The sequence below is a fragment of the Hyla sarda genome, chromosome 11 (genome assembly GCF_029499605.1).
Source record: "Hyla sarda isolate aHylSar1 chromosome 11, aHylSar1.hap1, whole genome shotgun sequence".
Lineage (NCBI taxonomy): Eukaryota > Metazoa > Chordata > Amphibia > Anura > Hylidae > Hyla > Hyla sarda.
In genome coordinates, this window is record NC_079199.1 from 6,622,643 (window position 1) to 6,644,854 (window position 22,212).

At 47.6% G+C, this 22,212-nt stretch overlaps 1 protein-coding gene across 1 annotated transcript; it reads left to right on the forward strand.

Moving 5' to 3' along the window:
* Window positions 1-3,383: 3,383 nt before the first annotated feature.
* LOC130295722 (coiled-coil domain-containing protein 42 like-2-like) lies at window positions 3,384-20,666 on the forward strand. Its single transcript, XM_056546757.1, has 7 exons — window positions 3,384-3,549; window positions 7,383-7,428; window positions 10,188-10,364; window positions 10,437-10,594; window positions 10,822-10,904; window positions 12,620-12,792; window positions 20,610-20,666. Exons 1-7 carry the CDS (start codon window positions 3,443-3,445, stop codon window positions 20,664-20,666), a joined length of 801 nt encoding a protein of 266 aa, XP_056402732.1. The 5' UTR covers window positions 3,384-3,442.
* The last annotated feature ends 1,546 nt before the right edge of the window (window positions 20,667-22,212 follow it).

Sequence of the window (22,212 nt, forward strand, 5' to 3'; positions counted from 1 at the left end):
ACTTTGGGGGCATAGCAACCAATCAGATGGCTTCTTTCATTTTTGAAAAGGCCTGTGAAAAATGAAAGAAGCGATCTGATTGGTTGCTACGGGCAACTGGGCAACCTTTCCTCTGGACAGGTTTTGAAAAATCTCCCCTATTGTGTATACAATTCCATACAGTTTTTATAGGGTTCTAAGCTCATATGGTGTTAAAGGGGTACTCCAGTGGTGAAAAACGTATCCCCTATCCTTAGGCAACTTTTAATAAAGAAACACGATATTTAATAAGGGCTTCTCTATTGACTTTATTGGGGTCCACTGAGGTTCCATTGTGGCAGTGGTCTCCAAACTGTGGACCTCCAGCTGTTGCAAAACTACAACTCCCAGCATGCCCGGACAGTCGTTGGCTGTACGGGCATGCTGAGAGTTGTAGTTTTGCAACAGCTGCAGGTCCACAATTTGCAGACCACCTCACTATGGCATTTGTAATCTTCAGCACAAATGTGAACAGGGCCCAAAGTCACAATCTACTGTCTCCCCCTATATATATATATATATATTTCCTGCATATGGGAAGCTGAGGTCTGAAGGTTTTGAAGACATCAGTTGCCATGACGACTACTATTATTAACACTTAAAAAACAATATTGCCAGTCAGGGGTCCCTCCATTCTCCTGCAGTCAGGGGCCCCTCCAGTCTCCTGCAGTCAGGGGCCCCTCCAGTCTCCTGCAGTCAGGGGTCCCTCCGTTCTCCTGCAGTCTGGGGCCCCTCCATTCTCCTGCAGTCAGGGGCCCCTCCATTCTCCTGCAGTCAGGGGCCCCTCCATTCTCCTGCAGTCAGGGGCCCCTCCGTTCTCCTGCAGTCTGGGGCCCCTCCATTCTCCTGCAGTCAGGGGCCCCTCCATTCTCCTGCAGTCAGGGGCCCCTCCATTCTACTGCAGTCTGGGGACCCTCCATTCTCCTGCATTCTGGGGCCCCTCCATTCTCCTGCAGTCAGGGGCCCCTCCATTCTCCTGCAGTCAGGGGCCCCTCCATTCTCCTGCAGTCTGGGGCCCCTCCATTCTCCTGCAGTCAGGGGCCCCTCCATTCTCCTGCAGTCAGGGGCCCCTTCATTCTCCTGCAGTCTGGGGCCCCTCCATTCTCCCGCAGTCTGGGGCCCCTCCATTCTCCCGCAGTCTGCGGCCCCTCCATTCTCCCGCAGTGAGGGGCCCCTCCATTCTCCCGCAGTCAGGGGCCCCTCCATTCTCATGCATTCAGGGGCCCCTCCATTCTCCTGCATTCTGGGGCCCCTCCGTTCTCCTGCAGTCAGGGGCCCCTCCGTTCTCCTGCAGTCAGGGGCCCCTCCGTTCTCCTGCAGTCAGGGGCCCCTCCGTTCTCCTGCAGTCAGGGGCCCCTCCTTTCTCCTGCAGTCAGGGGCCCCTCCATTCTCCTGCAGTCAGGGGCCCCTCCAGTCTCCTGCAGTCAGGGGCCCCTCCATTCTCCTGCAGTCAGGGGCCCCTCCATTCTCCTGCAGTCAGGGGCCCCTCCATTCTCCTGCAGTCAGGGGCCCCTCCATTCTCCTGCAGTCTGGGGCCCCTCCATTCTCCTGCAGTCTGGGGCCCCTCCATTCTCCTGCAGTCAGGGGCCCCTCCATTCTCCTGCAGTCTGGGGCCCCTCCATTCTCCTGCAGTTAGGGGCCCCTCCATTCTCCTGCAGTCTGGGGCCCCTCCATTCTCCTGCACTCAGGGGCCCCTCCATTCTCCTGCAGTCTGGGGCCCCTCCATTCTCCTGCAGTCTGGGGCCCCTCCATTCTCCTGCAGTCTGGGGCCCCTCCATTCTCCTGCAGTCTGGGGTCCCTCCATTCTCCTGCAGTCTGGGGCCCCTCCATTCTCCTGCAGTTAGGGGCCCCTCCATTCTCCTGCAGTCAGGGGCCCCTCCATTCTCCTGCAGTCAGGGGCCCCTCCATTCTCCTGCAGTCAGGGGCCCCTCCAGTCTCCTGCAGTCAGGGGCCCCTCCATTCTCCTGCAGTCTGGGGCCCCTCCATTCTCCTGCAGTCTGGTGCCCCTCCATTCTCCTGCAGTCTGGGGTCCCTCCATTCTCCTGCAGTCTGGGGCCCCTCCATTCTCCTGCAGTCTGGGGTCCCTCCATTCTCCTGCAGTCTGGGGCCCCTCCATTCTCCTGCAGTCAGGGGCCCCTCCATTCTCCTGCAGTCAGGGGCCCCTCCATTCTCCTGCAGTCTGGGGCCCCTCCATTCTGCAGTCAGGGGCCCCTCCATTCTCCTGCAGTCAGGGGCCCCTCCATTCTCCTGCAGTCAGGGGCCCCTCCATTCTGCAGTCAGGGGCCCCTCCATTCTGCAGTCAGGGGCCCCTCCATTCTCCTGCAGTCAGGGGCCCCTCCATTCTCCTGCAGTCAGGGGCCCCTCCATTCTCCTGCAGTCTGGGGCCCCTCCATTCTCCTGTAGTCAGGGGCCCCTCCATTCTCCTGCAGTCAGGGGCCCCTCCATTCTCCTGCAGTCTGGGGCCCCTCCATTCTCCTGCAGTCAGGGGCCCCTCCATTCTGCAGTCAGGGGCCCCTCCATTCTCCTGCAGTCTGGGGCCCCTCCATTCTGCAGTCTGGGGCCCCTCCATACTCCTGCAGTCAGGGGCCCCTCCATTCTGCAGTCAGGGGCCCCTCCATTCTCCTGCAGTCAGGGGCCCCTCCATTCTGCAGTCAGGGGCCCCTCCATTCTCCTGCAGTCAGGGGCCCCTCCATTCTCCTGCAGTCTGGGGCCCCTCCATTCTCCTGCAGTCTGGGGCCCCTCCATTCTCCTGCAGTCAGGGGCCCCTCCATTCTCCTGCAGTCTGGGGCCCCTCCATTCTCCTGCAGTCAGGGGCCCCTCCATTCTCCTGCAGTCTGGGGCCCCTCCATTCTCCCGCAGTCTGGGGCCCCTCCATTCTCCCGCAGTCTGGGGCCCCTCCATTCTGCAGTCTGGGGCCCCTCCATTCTGCAGTCAGGGGCCCCTCCATTCTCCTGCAGTCTGGGGCCCCTCCATTCTCCCGCAGTCAGGGGCCCCTCCATTCTCCTGCAGTCAGGGGCCCCTCCATTCTCCTGCAGTCAGGGGCCCCTCCATTCTGCAGTCTGGGGCCCCTCCATTCTCCTGCAGTCAGGGGCCCCTCCATTCTCCTGCAGTCAGGGGTCCCTCCATTCTCCTGCAGTCAGGGGCCCCTCCATTCTGCAGTCTGGGGCCCCTCCATACTCCTGCAGTCAGGGGCCCCTCCATTCTGCAGTCAGGGGCCCCTCCATTCTGCAGTCTGGGGTCTTCTCTGTGTACGAGGCTCCTGGTTACTACACAACTGTTCCCCCCTCCCAGGTAAGTAAACACCATAGAGGAGGGGGCGGGGCCTGGGAGATTGATAGGCGGTTGCTATGGAGATAGAACACTGACCCAGATCGCGCAGGATACAATGTAACTTCTCAGCTTCCTGCAACTTGTATCCTCCACAATGACGGACTGGGAGCAGCTGCAGCCCCCCGGGGACCCCCCGAAGTATCAGCTCAACCTGGATATAAGGAAGAGGAACGTGTTTGTCACCCAACTGGAGGAGGGCAGGTATGATTAACCCCTTACTGTGTGAGGAGTCACGTGACCAGTCATATTATATATGTATATAGTGATATGGACCATGCTGGTATAACCGGGTATATACTGTATATAATATATATGCACAGCTGGTATAAGTTATATATCTCCTGTATATAGTGATATGGACCATGCTGGTATAACCTGGGTATATACTGTATATAATATATATGCACAGCTGGTATAAGTTATATATCTCCTGTATATAGTGATTTGGACCATGTATAACCTGGTATATACTGTATATAATATATATGTACAGCTGGTATAAGTTATATATCTCCTGTATATAGTGATATGGACCACGCTGGTATAACCTGGTATATACTGTATATAATATATATGTACAGCTGGTATAAGTTATATATCTCCTGTATATAGTGATATGGACCACGCTGGTATAACCTGGTATATACTGTATATAATATATATGTACAGCTGGTATAAGTTATATATCTCCTGTATATAGTGATATGAACCATGCTGGTATAACCTGGGTATATACTGTATATAATATATATGTACAGCTGGTATAAGTTATATATCTCCTGTATATAGTGATATGAACTATGCTGGTATAACCTGGTATATACTGTATATAATATATATGTACAGCTGGTATAAGTTATTTATCTCCTGTATATAGTGATATGGACCATGCTGGTATAACCGGGTATATACTGTATATAATATATATGCACAGCTGGTATAAGTTATATATCTCCTGTATATAGTGATATGGACCATGTATAACCTGGTATATACTGTATATAATATATATATGTACAGCTGGTATAAGTTATATATCTCCTGTATATAGTGATATGGACCATGCTGGTATAACCTGGTATATACTGTATATAATATATATGTACAGCTGGTATAAATTATATATCTCCTGTATATAGTGATATGGACCATGCTGGTATAACCTGGTATATACTGTATATAATTATATATGTACAGCTGGTATAAGTTATATATCTCCTGTATATAGTGATATGGACCATGCTGGTATAACCTGGGTATATACTGTATATAATATATATGTACAGCTGGTATAAGTTATATATCACCTGTATATAGTGATATGGACCATACTGGTATAACCTGGTATATACTGTATATAATATATATGTACAGCTGGTATAAGTTATATATCACCTGTATATAGTGATATGGACCATACTGGTATAACCTGGTATATACTGTATATAATATATATGTACAGCTGGTATAAATTATATATCTCCTGTATATAGTGATATGGACCATGCTGGTATAACCTGGTATATACTGTATATAATTATATATGTACAGCTGGTATAAGTTATATATCTCCTGTATATAGTGATATGGACCATGCTGTATAACCTGGGTATATACTGTATATAATATATATGTACAGCTGGTATAAGTTATATATCACCTGTATATAGTGATATGGACCATACTGGTATAACCTGGTATATACTGTATATAATATATATGTACAGCTGGTATAAGTTATATATCACCTGTATATAGTGATATGGACCATACTGGTATAACCTGGGTATATACTGTATATAATATATATGTACAGCTGGTATAAGTTATATATCACCTGTATATAGTGATATGGACCATACTGGTATAACCTGGGTATATACTGTATATAATATATATGTACAGCTGGTATAAGTTATATATCACCTGTATATAGTGATATGGACCATACTGGTATAACCTGGGTATATACTGTATATAATATATATGTACAGCTGGTATAAGTTATATATATCCTGTATATAGTGATATGGACCATGCTGGTATAACCGGGGTATATACTGTATATAATATATATGTACAGCTGGTATAAGTTATATATCTCCTGTATATAGTGATATGGACCATGCTGGTATAACCTGGGTATATACTGTATATAATATATATCTACAGCTGGTATAAGTTATATATATCCTGTATATAGTGATATGGACCATGCTGGTATAACCTGGGTATATACTTTATACTGTATATAATTATATATGTACAGCTGGTATAAGTTATATATATCTCCTGTATATAGTGATATGGACCATGCTGGTATAACCTGGTATATACTGTATATAATATATATGTACAGCTGGTATAAGTTATATATCTCCTGTATATAGTGATATGGACCATTCTGGTATAACCTGGGTATATACTGTATATAATATATATGTACAGCTGGTATAAGTTATATATCTCCTGTATATAGTGATATGGACCATGCTGGTATAACCTGGGTATATACTGTATATAATATATATATGTACAGCTGGTATAAGTTATATATATCCTGTATATAGTGATATGGACCATGCTGGTATAACCTGGTATATACTGTATATAATATATATGTACAGCTGGTATAAGTTATATATACTGTATATAATATATATGTACAGCTGGTATAAGTTATATATCTCCTGTATATAGTGATATGGACCATGCTGGTATAACCTGGTATATACTGTATATAATATATATATGTACAGCTGGTATAAGTTATATATCTCCTGTATATAGTGATATGGACCATGCTGGTATAACCTGGTATATACTGTATATAATTATATATGTACAGCTGGTATAAGTTATATATCTCCTGTATATAGTGATATGGACCATGCTGGTATAACCTGGGTATATACTGTATATAATATATATGTACAGCTGGTATAAGTTATATATCTCCTGTATATAGTGATATTGACCATGCTGGTATAACCTGGTATATACTGTATATAATATATATGTACAGCTGATATAAGTTATATATCTCCTGTATATAGTGATATGGACCATGCTGGTATAACCTGGGTATATACTGTATATAATATATATGTACAGCTGGTATAAGTTATATATCTCCTGTATATAGTGATATGGACCATGCTGGTATAACCTGGTATATACTGTATATAATATATATGTACAGCTGGTATAAGTTATATATCTCCTGTATATAGTAATATGGACCATGCTGCTATAGCCTGGTATATACTGTATATAATTATATATGTACAGCTGGTATAAGTTATATATCTCCTGTATATAGTGATATGGACCATGTATAACCTGGTATATACTGTATAGAATTATATATGTACAGCTGGTATAAGTTATAAATCTCCTGTATATAGTGATATGGACCATGCTGGTATAACCTGGTATATACTGTATATAATATATATGTACAGCTGGTATAAGTTATATATCTCCTGTATATAGTGATATGGACCATGCTGGTATAACCTGGTATATACTGTATATACTATATATATGTACAGCTGGTATAAGTTATATATCTCCTGTATATAGTGATATGGACCATGCTGGTATAACCTGGTATATACTGTATATAATATATATGTACAGCTGGTATAAGTTATATATCTCTTGTATATAGTGATATGGACCATGCTGGTATAACCTGGTATATACTGTATATACTATATATATGTACAGCTGGTATAAGTTATATATCTCCTGTATATAGTGATATGGACCATGCTGGTATAACCTGGTATATACTGTATATACTATATATATGTACAGCTGGTATAAGTTATATATCTGTGCGGTTGTCTGGGTTGGAGATGGTTCGGGAGGAGTTTGCTCTTTGCCATAAATAACTCTGAGTTGTTTTCATGGGCTCGGTTGGCATTGTGCCCTGTCAGTGTGAAGAATAGAAACCAGTAATGCCCCAGTGTGAGATCTCGGGGGGCAGTAAATCCTCTTTGCTATAAAGCTGTAACTTTGTTTTCCAGGGATGAGGAGGAAGAAGATGTCACTCAGATCCCAGTCATAAAGGAGGTGAGGCCGGCGAAGTGTCCATGTATCTGCATTTAAGGGCCGGTGTGGTTTGGGGAAGACCATCTCCCCTAGACACGCTGATAATCTCTCCCCCTAGACACGCTGATAATGTCTCCCCCTAGACACGCTGATTATGTCTCCCCCTAGACACGCTGATGATGTCTGCCCCTAGACACGCTGATAATATCTGTCCCTAGACACGCTGATAATATCTGTCCCTAGACACGCTGATAATGTCTCCCCCTAGACACGCTGGTGATGTCTCCCCCTAGACACGCTGATAATGTCTCCCCCTAGACACGCTGGTGATGTCTGTCCCTAGACACGCTGATGATGTGTCCCCCTAGACACGCTGGTGATGTCTCCCCCTAGACACGCTGGTGATGTCTCCCCCTAGACACGCTGATGATGTCTCCCCCTAGACACGCTGATGATGTCTCCCCCTAGACACGCTGGTGATGTCTCCCCCTAGACACGCTGGTGATGTCTCCCCCTAGACACGCTGATGATGTCTCCCCCTAGACACGCTGATAATGTCTGCCCCTAGACACACTGATAATGTCTCCCCCTAGACACGCTGATAATGTCTCCCCCTAGACACGCTGATGATGTCTCCCCCTAGACACGCTGATGATGTCTCCCCCTAGACACGCTGATAATGTCTGCCCCTAGACACACTGATAATGTCTCCCCCTGGACACGCTGATAATGTCTCCCCCTAGACACGCTGATGATGTCTCCCCCTAGACACGCTGATGATGTCTCCCCCTAGACACGCTGATGATGTCTCCCCCTAGACACGCTGATAATGTCTGCCCCTAGACACACTGATAATGTCTCCCCCTAGACACGCTGATGATGTCTCCCCCTAGACACGCTGATGATGTCTCCCCCTAGACACGCTGATGATGTCTCCCCCTAGACACGCTGATGATGTCTCCCCCTAGACACGCTGATGATGTCTCCCCCTAGACACGCCGATAATGTCTCCCCCTAGACACGCCGATGATGTCTCCCCCTAGACACGCCGATAATGTCTGCCCCTAGACACGCTGATAATGTCTCCCCCTAGACACGCTGATAATGTGTCCCCCTAGACACGCTGATAATGTCTCCCCCTAGACACGCTGATGATGTCTGCCCCTAGACACGCTGATGTTGTCTCCCCCTAGACACGCTGATGATGTCTCCCCCTAGACACGCTGATAATGTCTCCCCCTAGACACGCTGATGATGTCTCCCCCTAGACACGCTGATGATGTCTCCCCCTAGACACGCTGATGATGTGTCCCCCTAGACACGCTGATGATGTGTCCCCCTAGACACGCTGATGATGTCTCCCCCTAGACACGCTGATAATGTCTCCCCCTAGACACGCTGATAATGTCTCCCCCTAGACACGCTGATAATGTCTCCCCTAGACACGCTGATAATGTCTCCCCCTAGACACGCTGATGATGTCTCCCCCTAGACACGCTGATGATGTCTCCCCCTAGACACGCTGGTGATGTCTCCCCCTAGACACGCTGATGATGTCTCCCCCTAGACACGCTGATGATGTCTCCCCCTAGACACGCTGGTGATGTCTCCCCCTAGACACGCTGATGTTGTCTCCCCCTAGACACGCTGATGATGTCTCCCCCTAGACACGCTGATGATGTCTCCCCCCTAGACACGCTGATGATGTCTCCCCCTAGACACGCTGATGATGTGTCCCCCTAGACACGCTGATGATGCCTCCCCCTAGACACGCTGATGATGTCTCCCCCTAGACACGCTGATAATGTCTCCCCCTAGACACACTGGTGATGTCTCCCCCTAGACACGCTGATGATGTCTCCCCCTAGACACGCTGATAATGTCTGCCCCTAGACACGATGATGTCTCCCCCTAGACACGCTGATGATGTCTCCCCCTAGACACGCTGATGATGTCTCCCCCTAGACACGCTGATGATGTGTCCCCCTTGACACGCTGATGATGTCTCCCCCTAGACACGCTGATGATGTCTCCCCCTAGACACGCTGATGATGTCTCCCCCTAGACACGCTGATTCTGTCTCCCCCTAGACACGCTGATTCTGTCTCCCCCTAGACACGCTGATGATGTCTCCCCCTAGACACGCTGATGATGTCTCCCCCTAGACACGCTGATAATGTCTGCCCCTAGACACGCTGATAATGTCTGCCCCTAGACACGCTGATGATGTCTCCCCCTAGACACGCTGATAATGTCTGCCCCTAGACACGCTGATGTCTCCCCCTAGACACGCTGATGATGTCTCCCCCTAGACACGCTGATGATGTCTCCCCCTAGACACGCTGATAATGTCTCCCCCTAGACACGCTGATAATGTCTGCCCCTAGACATGCTGATAATGTCTGCCCCTAGACATGCTGATAATGTCTGCCCCTAGACACGCTGATGATGTCTCCCCCTAGACACGCTGATGATGTCTCCCCCTAGACACGCTGATGATGTCTCCCCCTAGACACGCTGATGATGTCTGCCCCTAGACACGCTGATGATGTCTCCCCCTAGACACGCTGATGATATCTCTCCCTTGACACACTGATGATGTGTCCCTCTAGACACGCTGATGATGTCTCCCCCTAGACACGCTGATGATGTCTCCCCCTAGACACGCTGATGATGTGTCTCCCTTGACACGCTGATGATGTCTCCCCCTAGACACGCTGATAATGTGAACACAGCTTAAAGATTTCAAATATAGCGCAGAGTCTCTGCTTCATCTTCAGGCGGCCGGTAAGATATTGGACACCAGTAAGAACACTTTACAGAAGACATTGGTGCTGAAGAAGGAGGTGGAGTATGACCGCGTCAGCCAGGAGCTGGTTCTCAAGCGGGAGGAGTATGGGGAACGCATGCACCTGCTGGAGGAGCGGAAGGAGGAGCATGCGCTGAGACAGAAGGAGGTGAGAAGGACGGAGGAGGAGACCCCCATGTATTCCCTCCAGATACTGATACATTGTCTCCATTGTCCCCAGTACTCGGAGAAAGCTGAGAAGTTTGAGTGGTTCCTGAAGGACAGTGAAGCCAAGAGAAGACGGGCGATCGCAAAATTCCAGACGGAGTCGCGACAAAACGAGCTCCGGCAGATGGAGATTGTGGAGCTGGCCGCACAGCTGGAGGACAAGAGGAGGAGGTAAAGGGCTACAATGGGGTCTGCTCCATGCCCTTGGACCGTTGACCTGCATCCCCCTATGTTAACTAGAGTCCATGGGACTTGTCTGGTCGCAGCCATTCTCACCATTTTTGTAGCTTTGGTATCCTCTTCCGATAGGAGTTGTAGTACTGCACCTGCTCCATGGTGGAGACAATGACAAAATCATTAAAAACTTTGCTGACTCTTTCCAACATTTCCATTCACAGACAGATTAAGCTGCATGAGAAGGTCAAGACGCATAAGGTCTACGAGGATTTCCTGCTGAAAATGGTGGAGAAGGTTCCGGATAGTAAGTAAATGGGGTCTTCTGTACTGGGAACCATATTGGACTGGTTGGATCTCTGGAGGCTGATTCTGCAATATATAGTGACCTTAGAGTAGATGTACCCAATGTATCCAAGAGTGACCCTCTACAATGTACATCATCCAATCTATCCAAGAGTGACCCCCTACAATGTACATCACCCAATGTATCCGAGTCACCCCCACCCAATGTATCCAAGAGTGTCCCCTACAATGTACATCATCCAATGTATCCAAGAGTGACCCCCTACAATGTACATCACCCAATGTATCCGAGTCACCCCCACCCAATGTATCCAAGAGTGTCCCCTACAATGTACATCACCCAATGTATCCAAGAGTGACCCCCTACAATGTACATCACCCAATGTATCCAAGAGTCACCCCCACCCAATGTATCCAAGAGTGTCCCCTACAATGTACATCACCCAATGTGTCCAAGAGTGACCCCCTACAATGTACATCACCCAATGTATCCAAGAGTGACCCCAACAATGTACATCACCCAATGTATCCAAGAGTGACCCCCCACAATGTACATCACCCAATGTATCCAAGAGTGACCCCCTATAATGTACATCACCCAATGTATCCAAGAGTGACCCCAACAATGTATATCACCCAATGTATCCAAGAGTCACCCCCACCCAATGTATCCAAGAGTGACCTCCTACAATGTACATCATCCAATCTATCCAAGAGTGACCCCCTATAATGTACATCACCCATTGTATCCAAGAGTGACCCCAACAATGTACATCACCCAATGTATCCAAGAGTGACGCCAACAATGTACATCACCCAATGTATCCAAGAGTGACCCCCTACAATAGACATCACCCAATGTATCCAAGAGTGACCCCCACAAAATGTATCCAAGAGTGTCCCCCTACAATGTACATCACCCAATGTAACCAAGAGTGACCCCTATAATGTACATCACCCAATGTATCCAAGAGTGACCCCTATAATGTACATCACCCAATGTATCCAAGAGTGACCCCCTATAATGTACATCACCCAATGTATCCAAGAGTGACCCCCTATAATGTACATCACCCAATGTATCCAAGAGTGACCCCCTATAATGTACATCACCCAATGTATCCAAGAGTGACCCCAACAATGTATATCACCCAATGTATCCAAGAGTCACCCCCACCCAATGTATCCAAGAGTGACCTCCTACAATGTACATCATCCAATCTATCCAAGAGTGACCCCCTATAATGTACATCACCCATTGTATCCAAGAGTGACCCCAACAATGTACATCACCCAATGTATCCAAGAGTGACGCCAACAATGTACATCACCCAATGTATCCAAGAGTGACCCCCTACAATAGACATCACCCAATGTATCCAAGAGTGACCCCCACCCAATGTATCCAAGAGTGTCCCCCTACAATGTACATCACCCAATGTAACCAAGAGTGACCCCTATAATGTACATCACCCAATGTATCCAAGAGTGACCCCCCACAATGTACATCACCCAAGGGATACACTTTTGTACATGGCTTATCCTACATATACCAGTTTAGTGCAAAACAAACATATAGTGATTTGTCAAGTGTATATACTGTAGACCCAATATATACCAACCATTAAGGGTTCTACCCACGATATACACCGACTATATATATATACTGTATGCATATTCTAGTGTAATCCAAGCTGCTTCTCTTACTGTTCGTAGATTATTTAGAATACGGTGTGGATTCCCCGGTAAAGGCCATTATCAGACGTCACGAGACCCTCTCTCTGACCAATGAGAATTTGGTGAATAACCTGACGGATCTGGCAGATGAACAGGAGAGATCACAGATCAGACTGGAGGCGCTAAAGAGGCAATACGACACCAGGAAGCTGGTAAATAATACAGGATATAACTCAGGATCAGTACAGGATAAGTAATGTAATGTATGTACACAGTGACCTCACCAGCAGAATAGTGAGTACAGCTCTGGAGTATAATACAGGATATAACTCAGGATCAGTACAGGATAAGTAATGTAATGTATGTACACAGTGACCTCACCAGCAGAATAGTGAGTACAGCTCTGGAGTATAATACAGGATATAACTCAGGATCAGTACAGGATAAGTAATGTAATATATGTACACAGTGACCTCACCAGCAGAATAGTGAGTACAGCTCTGGGGTATAATACAGGATAAGTAATGTAATGTATGTACACAGTGATCTCACCAGCAGAATAGTGAGTACAGCTCTGGGGTATAATACAGGATATAACTCAGGATCAGTACAGGATAAGTAATGTAATGTATGTACACAGTGACCTCACCAGCAGAATAGTGAGTACAGCTCTGGGGTATAATACAGGATATAACTCAGGATCAGTACAGGATAAGTAATGTAATGTATGTACACAGTGACCTCACCAGCAGAATAGTGAGTACAGCTCTGGGGTATAATACAGGATATAACTCAGGATCAGTACAGGATAAGTAATGTAATGTATGTACACAGTGACCTCACCAGCAGAATAGTGAGTGCAGCTCTGGAATTTAATACAGGATATAACTCAGGATCAGTACAGGATAAGTAATGTAATGTATGTACACAGTGACCCCACCAGCAGAATAGTGAGTACAGTTCTAGAGTATAATACAGGATATAACTCAGGATCAGTACAGGATAAGTAATGTAATGTATGTACACAGTGACCTCACCAGCAGAATAGTGAGTACAGCTCTGGAGTACAGGATATAACTCAGAATCAGTACAGGATAAGTAATGTAATATATGTACACAGTGACCTCACCAGCAGAATAGTGAATACAGCTCTGGGGTATAATACAGGATATTGTTACGCCGAGCGCTCCGGGTCCCCGCTCCTCCCCGGAGCGCTCGCTACACTCTCCCCACTGCAGCGCTCCGGTCAGATCCACTGACCCGGGGCGCTGCGATTCCGCTTCCAGCCGGGATGCGATTCGCGATGCGGGTAGCGCCCGCTCGCGATGCGCACCCCGGCTCCCGTACCTGACTCGCTCTCCCTCGGTCCTGTCCCGGCGCGCGCGGCCCCGCTCCCTAGGGCGCGCGCGCGCCGGGTCTTTGCGATTTAAAGGGCCACTGCGCCGCTGATTGGCGCAGTGATTCCAATTAGTGTGTTCACCTGTGCACTTCCCTATATCACCTCACTTCCCCTGCACTCCCTTGCCGGATCTTGTTGCCATCGTGCCAGTGAAAGCGTTTCCTTGTGTGTTCCTAGCCTGTGTTCCAGACCTCCTGCCGTTGCCCCTGACTACGATCCTTGCTGCCTGCCCCGACCTTCTGCTACGTCCGACCTTGCTTCTGTCTACTCCCTTGTACCGCGCCTATCTTCAGCCGTCAGAGAGGTTGAGCCGTTGCTAGTGGATACGACCTGGTCACTACCGCCGCAGCAAGTCCATCCCGCTTTGCGGCGGGCTCTGGTGAAAACCAGTAGTGACTTAGAACCTATCCACTAGCACGGTCCACGCCAATCCCTCTCTGGCACAGAGGATCCACTACCTGCCGGCCGGCATCGTGACAGTAGATCCGGCCATGGATCCCGCTGAAGTTCCTCTGCCAGTTGTCGCTGACCTCACCACGGTGGTCGCCCAGCAGTCACAACAGATAGCGCAACAAGGCCACCAGCTGTCTCAACTGACCGTTATGCTACAGCAGTTACTACCACAGCTTCAGCAGTCATCTCCTCCGCCAGCTCCTGCACCTCCTCCGCAGCGAGTGGCCGCTCCTGGTCTACGCCTATCCTTACCGGATAAATTTGATGGGGACTCTAAGTTTTGCCGTGGCTTTCTTTCCCAATGTTCCCTGCACCTGGAGATGATGTCGGACCAGTTTCCCACTGAAAGGTCTAAGGTGGCTTTCGTAGTCAGCCTTCTGTCTGGAAAAGCCCTGTCTTGGGCCACACCGCTCTGGGACCGCAATGACCCCGTCACTGCCTCTGTACACTCCTTCTTCTCGGAAATCCGAAGTGTCTTTGAGGAACCTGCCCGAGCCTCTTCTGCTGAGACTGCCCTGTTGAACCTGGTCCAGGGTAATTCTTCCGTTGGCGAGTATGCCGTACAATTCCGTACTCTTGCTTCAGAATTATCCTGGAATAATGAGGCCCTCTGCGCGACCTTTAAAAAAGGCCTATCCAGCAACATTAAAGATGTTCTGGCCGCACGAGAAATCCCTGCTAATCTACATGAACTCATTCACCTAGCCACTCGCATTGACATGCGTTTTTCCGAAAGGCGTCAGGAGCTCCGCCAAGATATGGACTCTGTTCGCACGAGGCGTTTCTTCTCCTCGGCTCCTCTCTCCTCTGGTCCCCTGCAATCCGTTCCTGTGCCTCCCGCCGTGGAGGCTATGCAGGTCGACCGGTCTCGCCTGACACCTCAAGAGAGGACACGACGCCGCATGGAGAATCTCTGCCTGTACTGTGCTAGTACCGAACACTTCCTGAAGGATTGTCCTATCCGTACTCCCCGCCTGGAAAGACGTACGCTGACTCCGCACAAAGGTGAGACAGTCCTTGATGTCTACTCTGCTTCTCCACGTCTTACTGTGCCTGTGCGGATGTCTGCCTCTGCCTTCTCCTTCTCTACTATGGCCTTCTTGGACTCTGGATCTGCAGGAAATTTTATTTTGGCCTCTCTCGTCAACAGGTTCAACATCCCAGTGACCAGTCTCGCCAGACCCCTTTACATCAATTGTGTAAACAATGAAAGATTGGACTGTACCATACGTTTCCGCACGGAGCCCCTTCTAATGAGCATCGGATCTCATCACGAGAGGATTGAACTTTTGGTCCTCCCCAATTGCACTTCTGAAATTCTCCTTGGACTTCCCTGGCTTCAACTTCATTCCCCAACCCTGGATTGGTCCACTGGGGAGATCAAGAGTTGGGGGCCCTCTTGTTCCAAGGACTGTCTAAAACCGGTTCCCAGTAACCCTTGCCGTGACTCTGTGGTTCCTCCAGTAACCGGTCTCCCTAAGGCCTATATGGACTTTGCGGATGTTTTCTGCAAAAAACAAGCTGAGACTCTACCTCCTCACAGGCCTTATGATTGTCCTATCGACCTCCTCCCGGGCACTACTCCACCCCGGGGCAGAATTTATCCTCTGTCCGCCCCAGAGACTCTTGCCATGTCTGAATACGTCCAGGAAAATTTAAAAAAGGGCTTTATCCGTAAATCCTCCTCTCCTGCCGGAGCCGGATTTTTCTTTGTGTCCAAAAAAGATGGCTCCCTACGTCCTTGCATTGACTACCGCGGTCTTAATAAAATCACGGTTAAGAACCGCTACCCCCTACCCCTCATCTCTGAACTCTTTGATCGCCTCCAAGGTGCCCACATCTTTACCAAACTGGACTTAAGAGGTGCTTATAATCTCATCCGCATAAGAGAGGGGGATGAATGGAAAACGGCATTTAACACTAGAGATGGACACTTTGAGTATCTGGTCATGCCCTTTGGCCTGTGCAACGCCCCTGCCGTCTTCCAAGACTTTGTTAATGAAATTTTTCGTGATCTTTTATACTCCTGTGTTGTTGTATATCTGGACGATATCCTAATTTTTTCTGCCAATCTAGAAGAACACCGCCAGCATGTCCGTATGGTTCTTCAGAGACTTCGTGACAATCAACTCTATGCCAAAATTGAGAAATGTCTGTTTGAATGCCAATCTCTTCCTTTTCTAGGATACTTGGTCTCTGGCCAGGGACTACAAATGGATCCAGACAAACTCTCTGCCGTCTTAGATTGGCCACGCCCCTCCGGACTCCGTGCTATCCAACGCTTTTTGGGGTTCGCCAATTATTACAGGCAATTTATTCCACATTTTTCTACCGTTGTGGCTCCTATCGTGGCTTTAACCAAAAAAAATGCCGATCCCAAGTCTTGGCCTCCTCAAGCGGAAAACTCCTTTAAACGACTCAAGTCTGCCTTTTCTTCGGCTCCCGTGCTCTCCAGACCTGACCCTTCTAAACCCTTCCTATTGGAGGTTGATGCCTCCTCAGTGGGAGCTGGAGCTGTTCTTCTACAAAAAAATTCTTCCGGGCATGCTGTCACTTGTGGTTTTTTTTCTAGGACCTTCTCTCCGGCGGAGAGGAACTACTCCATCGGGGATCGAGAGCTTCTAGCCATCAAATTAGCACTTGAGGAATGGAGGCATCTGCTGGAGGGATCAAGATTTCCAGTTATTATTTACACCGATCACAAGAACCTCTCCTACCTCCAGTCTGCCCAACGGCTGAATCCTCGCCAGGCCAGGTGGTCTCTGTTCTTTGCCCGATTTAATTTTGAAATTCACTTTCGGCCTGCCGATAAGAACATTAGGGCCGATGCTCTCTCTCGTTCCTCGGATGCCTCAGAAGTTGAACTCTCTCCGCAACACATCATTCCTCCTGACTGCCTGATCTCCACTTCTCCAGCCTCCATCAGGCAAACTCCTCCAGGGAAGACCTTTGTTTCTCCACGCCAACGCCTCGGAATCCTCAAATGGGGTCACTCCTCCCATCTCGCAGGTCATGTGGGCATCAAGAAATCTGTGCAACTCATCTCCCGCTTCTATTGGTGGCCGACTCTGGAGACGGATGTTGTGGACTTTGTGCGAGCCTGCACTATCTGTGCCCGGGATAAGACTCCTCGCCAGAAGCCCGCTGGTCTTCTTCATCCTCTGCCTGTCCCCGAACAGCCTTGGTCTCTGATTGGTATGGATTTTATTACTGATTTACCCTCTTCCCGTGGCAACACTGTTATTTGGGTGGTCGTTGATCGATTCTCCAAAATGGCACATTTCATCCCTCTTCCTGGTCTTCCTTCAGTGCCTCAGTTGGCTAAACAATTTTTTGTACACATTTTTCGTCTTCACGGGTTGCCTACGCAGATCGTCTCGGATAGAGGCGTCCAATTCGTGTCTAAATTCTGGAGGGCTCTCTGTAAACAACTCAAGATTAAATTAAATTTTTCTTCTGCATATCATCCCCAATCCAATGGACAAGTAGAAAGAATTAACCAGGTCTTGGGTGATTATTTACGACATTTTGTTTCCTCCCGCCAGGATGACTGGGCAGATCTCCTTCCATGGGCCGAATTCTCGTATAACTTCAGAGTCTCTGAATCTTCCTCCAAATCCCCATTTTTCGTGGTGTACGGCCGTCACCCTCTTCCCCCCCTCCCTACCCCCTTGCCCTCTGGTCTGCCCGCTGTGGATGAAATTTCTCGTGACCTTTCCATCATATGGAGAGAGACCCAAAATTCTCTCTTACAGGCTTCATCACGCATGAAGAAGTTCGCGGATAAGAAAAGAAGAGCTCCTCCCATTTTTTCCCCTGGAGACAAGGTATGGCTCTCCGCTAAATATGTCCGCTTCCGTGTCCCTAGCTACAAATTGGGACCACGCTATCTTGGTCCTTTCAAAATTTTGTGTCAGATTAATCCTGTCTCTTACAAACTTCTTCTTCCTCCTTCTCTTCGTATTCCTAATGCCTTTCACGTTTCTCTTCTTAAACCACTCATCATCAACCGTTTCTCTCCCAAATCTGTTCCTCCCACTCCTGTTTCCGGCTCCTCGGACATCTTCTCCGTCAAAGAGATCCTAGCATCTAAAAAGGTCAGAGGGAAAACCTTTTTTTTAGTGGATTGGGAGGGTTGTGGTCCAGAAGAGAGATCCTGGGAACCTGAGGACAACATCCTAGACAAAAGTCTGCTCCTCAGGTTCTCAGGCTCTAAGAAGAGGGGGAGACCCAAGGGGGGGGGTACTGTTACGCCGAGCGCTCCGGGTCCCCGCTCCTCCCCGGAGCGCTCGCTACACTCTCCCCACTGCAGCGCTCCGGTCAGATCCACTGACCCGGGGCGCTGCGATTCCGCTTCCAGCCGGGATGCGATTCGCGATGCGGGTAGCGCCCGCTCGCGATGCGCACCCCGGCTCCCGTACCTGACTCGCTCTCCCTCGGTCCTGTCCCGGCGCGCGCGGCCCCGCTCCCTAGGGCGCGCGCGCCGGGTCTTTGCGATTTAAAGGGCCACTGCGCCGCTGATTGGCGCAGTGATTCCAATTAGTGTGTTCACCTGTGCACTTCCCTATATCACCTCACTTCCCCTGCACTCCCTCGCCGGATCTTGTTGCCATTGTGCCAGTGAAAGCGTTTCCTTGTGTGTTCCTAGCCTGTGTTCCAGACCTCCTGCCGTTGCCCCTGACTACGATCCTTGCTGCCTGCCCCGACCTTCTGCTACGTCCGACCTTGCTTCTGTCTACTCCCTTGTACCGCGCCTATCTTCAGCCGTCAGAGAGGTTGAGCCGTTGCTAGTGGATACGACCTGGTCACTACCGCCGCAGCAAGACCATCCCGCTTTGCGGCGGGCTCTGGTGAAAACCAGTAGTGACTTAGAACCGATCCACTAGCACGGTCCACGCCAATCCCTCTCTGGCACAGAGGATCCACTACCTGCCAGCCGGCATCGTGACAGATATAACTCAGGATCAGTACAGGATAAGTAATGTAATGTATGTACACAGTGACCCCACCAGCAGAATAGTGAGTACAGCTCTGGAGTATAATACAGGATATAATTCAGGATCAGTACAGGATAAGTAATGTAATGTATGTACACAGTGATCTCACCAGCAGAATAGTGAGTGCAGCTCTGGAGTATTATACAGGATATAACTCAGGATCAGTACAGGATAAGTAATGTAATGTATATACACAGTGACCCCACCAGCAGAATAGTGAGTACAGCTCTGGAGTATTATACAGGATATAACTCAGGATCAGTACAGGATAAGTAATGTAATGTATGTACACAGTGACCTCACCAGCAGAATAGTGAGTACAGCTCTGGAGTACAATACAGGATATAACTCAGGATCAGTACAGGATAAGTAATGTAATGTATGTACACAGTGACCTCACCAGCAGAATAGTGAGTACAGCTCTGGGGTATAATACAGGATATAACTCAGGATCAGTACGGGATAAGTAATGTAACGTATGTACACAGTGACCTCACCAGCAGAATAGTGAGTACAGCTCTGGAATATAATACAGGATATAACTCAGGATCAGTACAGGATAAGTTATGTAATGTATGTACACAGTGATCTCACCAGCAGAATAGTGAGTACAGCTCTGGGGTATAATACAGGATATAACTCAGGATCAGTACAGGATAAGTAATGTAATGTATGTACACAGTGACCTCACCAGCAGAATAGTGAGTACAGCTCTGCAGTATAATACAGGATATAACTCAGGATCAGTACAGGATAAGTAATGTAATGTATATACACAGTGACCTCACCAGCAGAATAGTGAGTACAGCTCTGGGGTATAATACAGGATATAACTCAGGATCAGTACGGGATAAGTAATGTAACGTATGTACACAGTGACCTCACCAGCAGAATAGTGAGTACAGCTCTGGAATATAATACAGGATATAACTCAGGATCAGTACAGGATAAGTAATGTAATGTATGTACACAGTGACCTCACCAGCAGAATAGTGAGTACAGCTCTGGAATATAATACAGGATATAACTCAGGATCAGTACAGGATAAGTAATGTAATGTATGTACACAGTGACCTCACCAGCAGAATAGTGAGTGTAGCTCTGGAGTATATTACAGGATATAACTCAGGATCAGTACAGGGGACACATATTCTATATAATGGGGTTTCTCATTTAATAGAGACGTCAGGAATTAGACTGTAAGCTCCGCAGCCAAGCACCTGCTGTGACAGAATAGATGTTGTTGGTTTCGTGTTGCGCTCTCTTTCTGCCAGGAGTATTGAGCAATCTTGTGTTTTATACGATCGCGGCCATAATGAGAGGATTATAAGCCGCTCGCTCACACTCAGCCGCTCGCTCTACAATAGACGATTGTGAACTAAAATAACCGATTTATGAAACATAGTAACAAAGTAAACAATATAAATGTCGGGAATAACCTGCGACGCAGACCTGATACGACAAAATTACGCAAAACGAGCTGTCCGGTAAATGCTTTGAATTGGCGCCCCCTGCGATAGCAGGGGGCGCCGATTCGAAGCATTTACTAGACAGGGTTAGTGTTATGGTTGAATTATTAATTATAAATACAACTCCAGTTATATTGATTACTATTACTTAGATACACCAGGGTGTATCCAACCTAACATTGTTTGCTTAGTGCTGAGAGCCTGTGATACAGTCCTATATACAGTCCTATATACAGTCCTATATTCAGTCCTATATACCATCCTATCACACCTCCATCCTTAGAGCCACTTCTCTACTATGTTCTCTCCATTGTGTATCTAAGCCTGTGTCAGATCCACTTCCTGAAAAAGGGTATCGCACATAGAAATTCCTTTATTATAGTGATCTAGTCTCGTTTTTACGTCGTATGAATATCCTTGTGCACAGATAGGTTTCTCAATTCTATGTCTAGATACATGTTGGATACACTTTCTAGTAGAGCGTATCCGACTTTGAAGAACATCCTTATCAATGGAGGACTGTGATACACATTCCTTATGCGTATGTATTCTCTGTCTCATACAGCCATTCGTATAGACCCTCTACTCAATAACAAATCCTCAGTTGTGTATCTAAGTATGTGTTAGATGCACCTTCTGGAAGGGTGTATCCAACATTGTAGCACTCCCTTATTATTGGGGAGTTGTGATATACAGTCCTGGCTTTACCCCTGACCCCCATTCTTATGCACATAGAGTCTCACCTCTGTTACATGTCCTCAGTTGTGTATCTAAGTATATGTTAGATACACTTCCTAGAAGGAAGTATCCAATGCATGTAACATTTTAGAACGTCCTTGTCTTGCCCCCAGCAGTTGTGTTACTTGATGATAATGTGTGGGTTTATTATGCTTTGTATTCAGTGTATTATTATGTGTTCATATTGGAACAGCTCCATCTAGTGGCCATTTGCCTACACTGTAGATCTACACACTAGAAGTTTTTTTTTTGAGCCGTTTCAGCTTCCATATTCTTTAGCCTATGAACTCTGATGACATCATCACCTCAGTCCATAGCGGCCATTTTTGTCATTTTACAGCCAGTGCTCCAAGTTGGACATTGATCCTGTGTCAATGATTTGCCGGGAAGGTTTAGCTGCCTGTCAATTAATGTACCATAAGGAGGACAAAACGGTCCTTATTATTGGGTACCTGAGGGGGTTTAAATATATATTTCTCATGTTTATGTTACAATCACTGGTGCACATGCAGTCTGTAGTCTGTATCTAAGTCTGTGTTAGATACACTCCCCAGAAGGGTGTATCCAACATGCTAG

Coding starts and splice junctions, on each gene's coding strand:
- LOC130295722 (XM_056546757.1), top strand. CDS start 3,443: ATGACGGACTGGGAGCAGCTGCAGCCCCCCGGGGACCCCCCGAAGTAT. Junction 7,429..10,187: donor AGATCCCAGTCATAAAGGAG/GTGAGGCCGGCG, acceptor CTTCATCTTCAG/GCGGCCGGTAAGATATTGGA. Junction 10,905..12,619: donor GGTGGAGAAGGTTCCGGATA/GTAAGTAAATGG, acceptor TACTGTTCGTAG/ATTATTTAGAATACGGTGTG.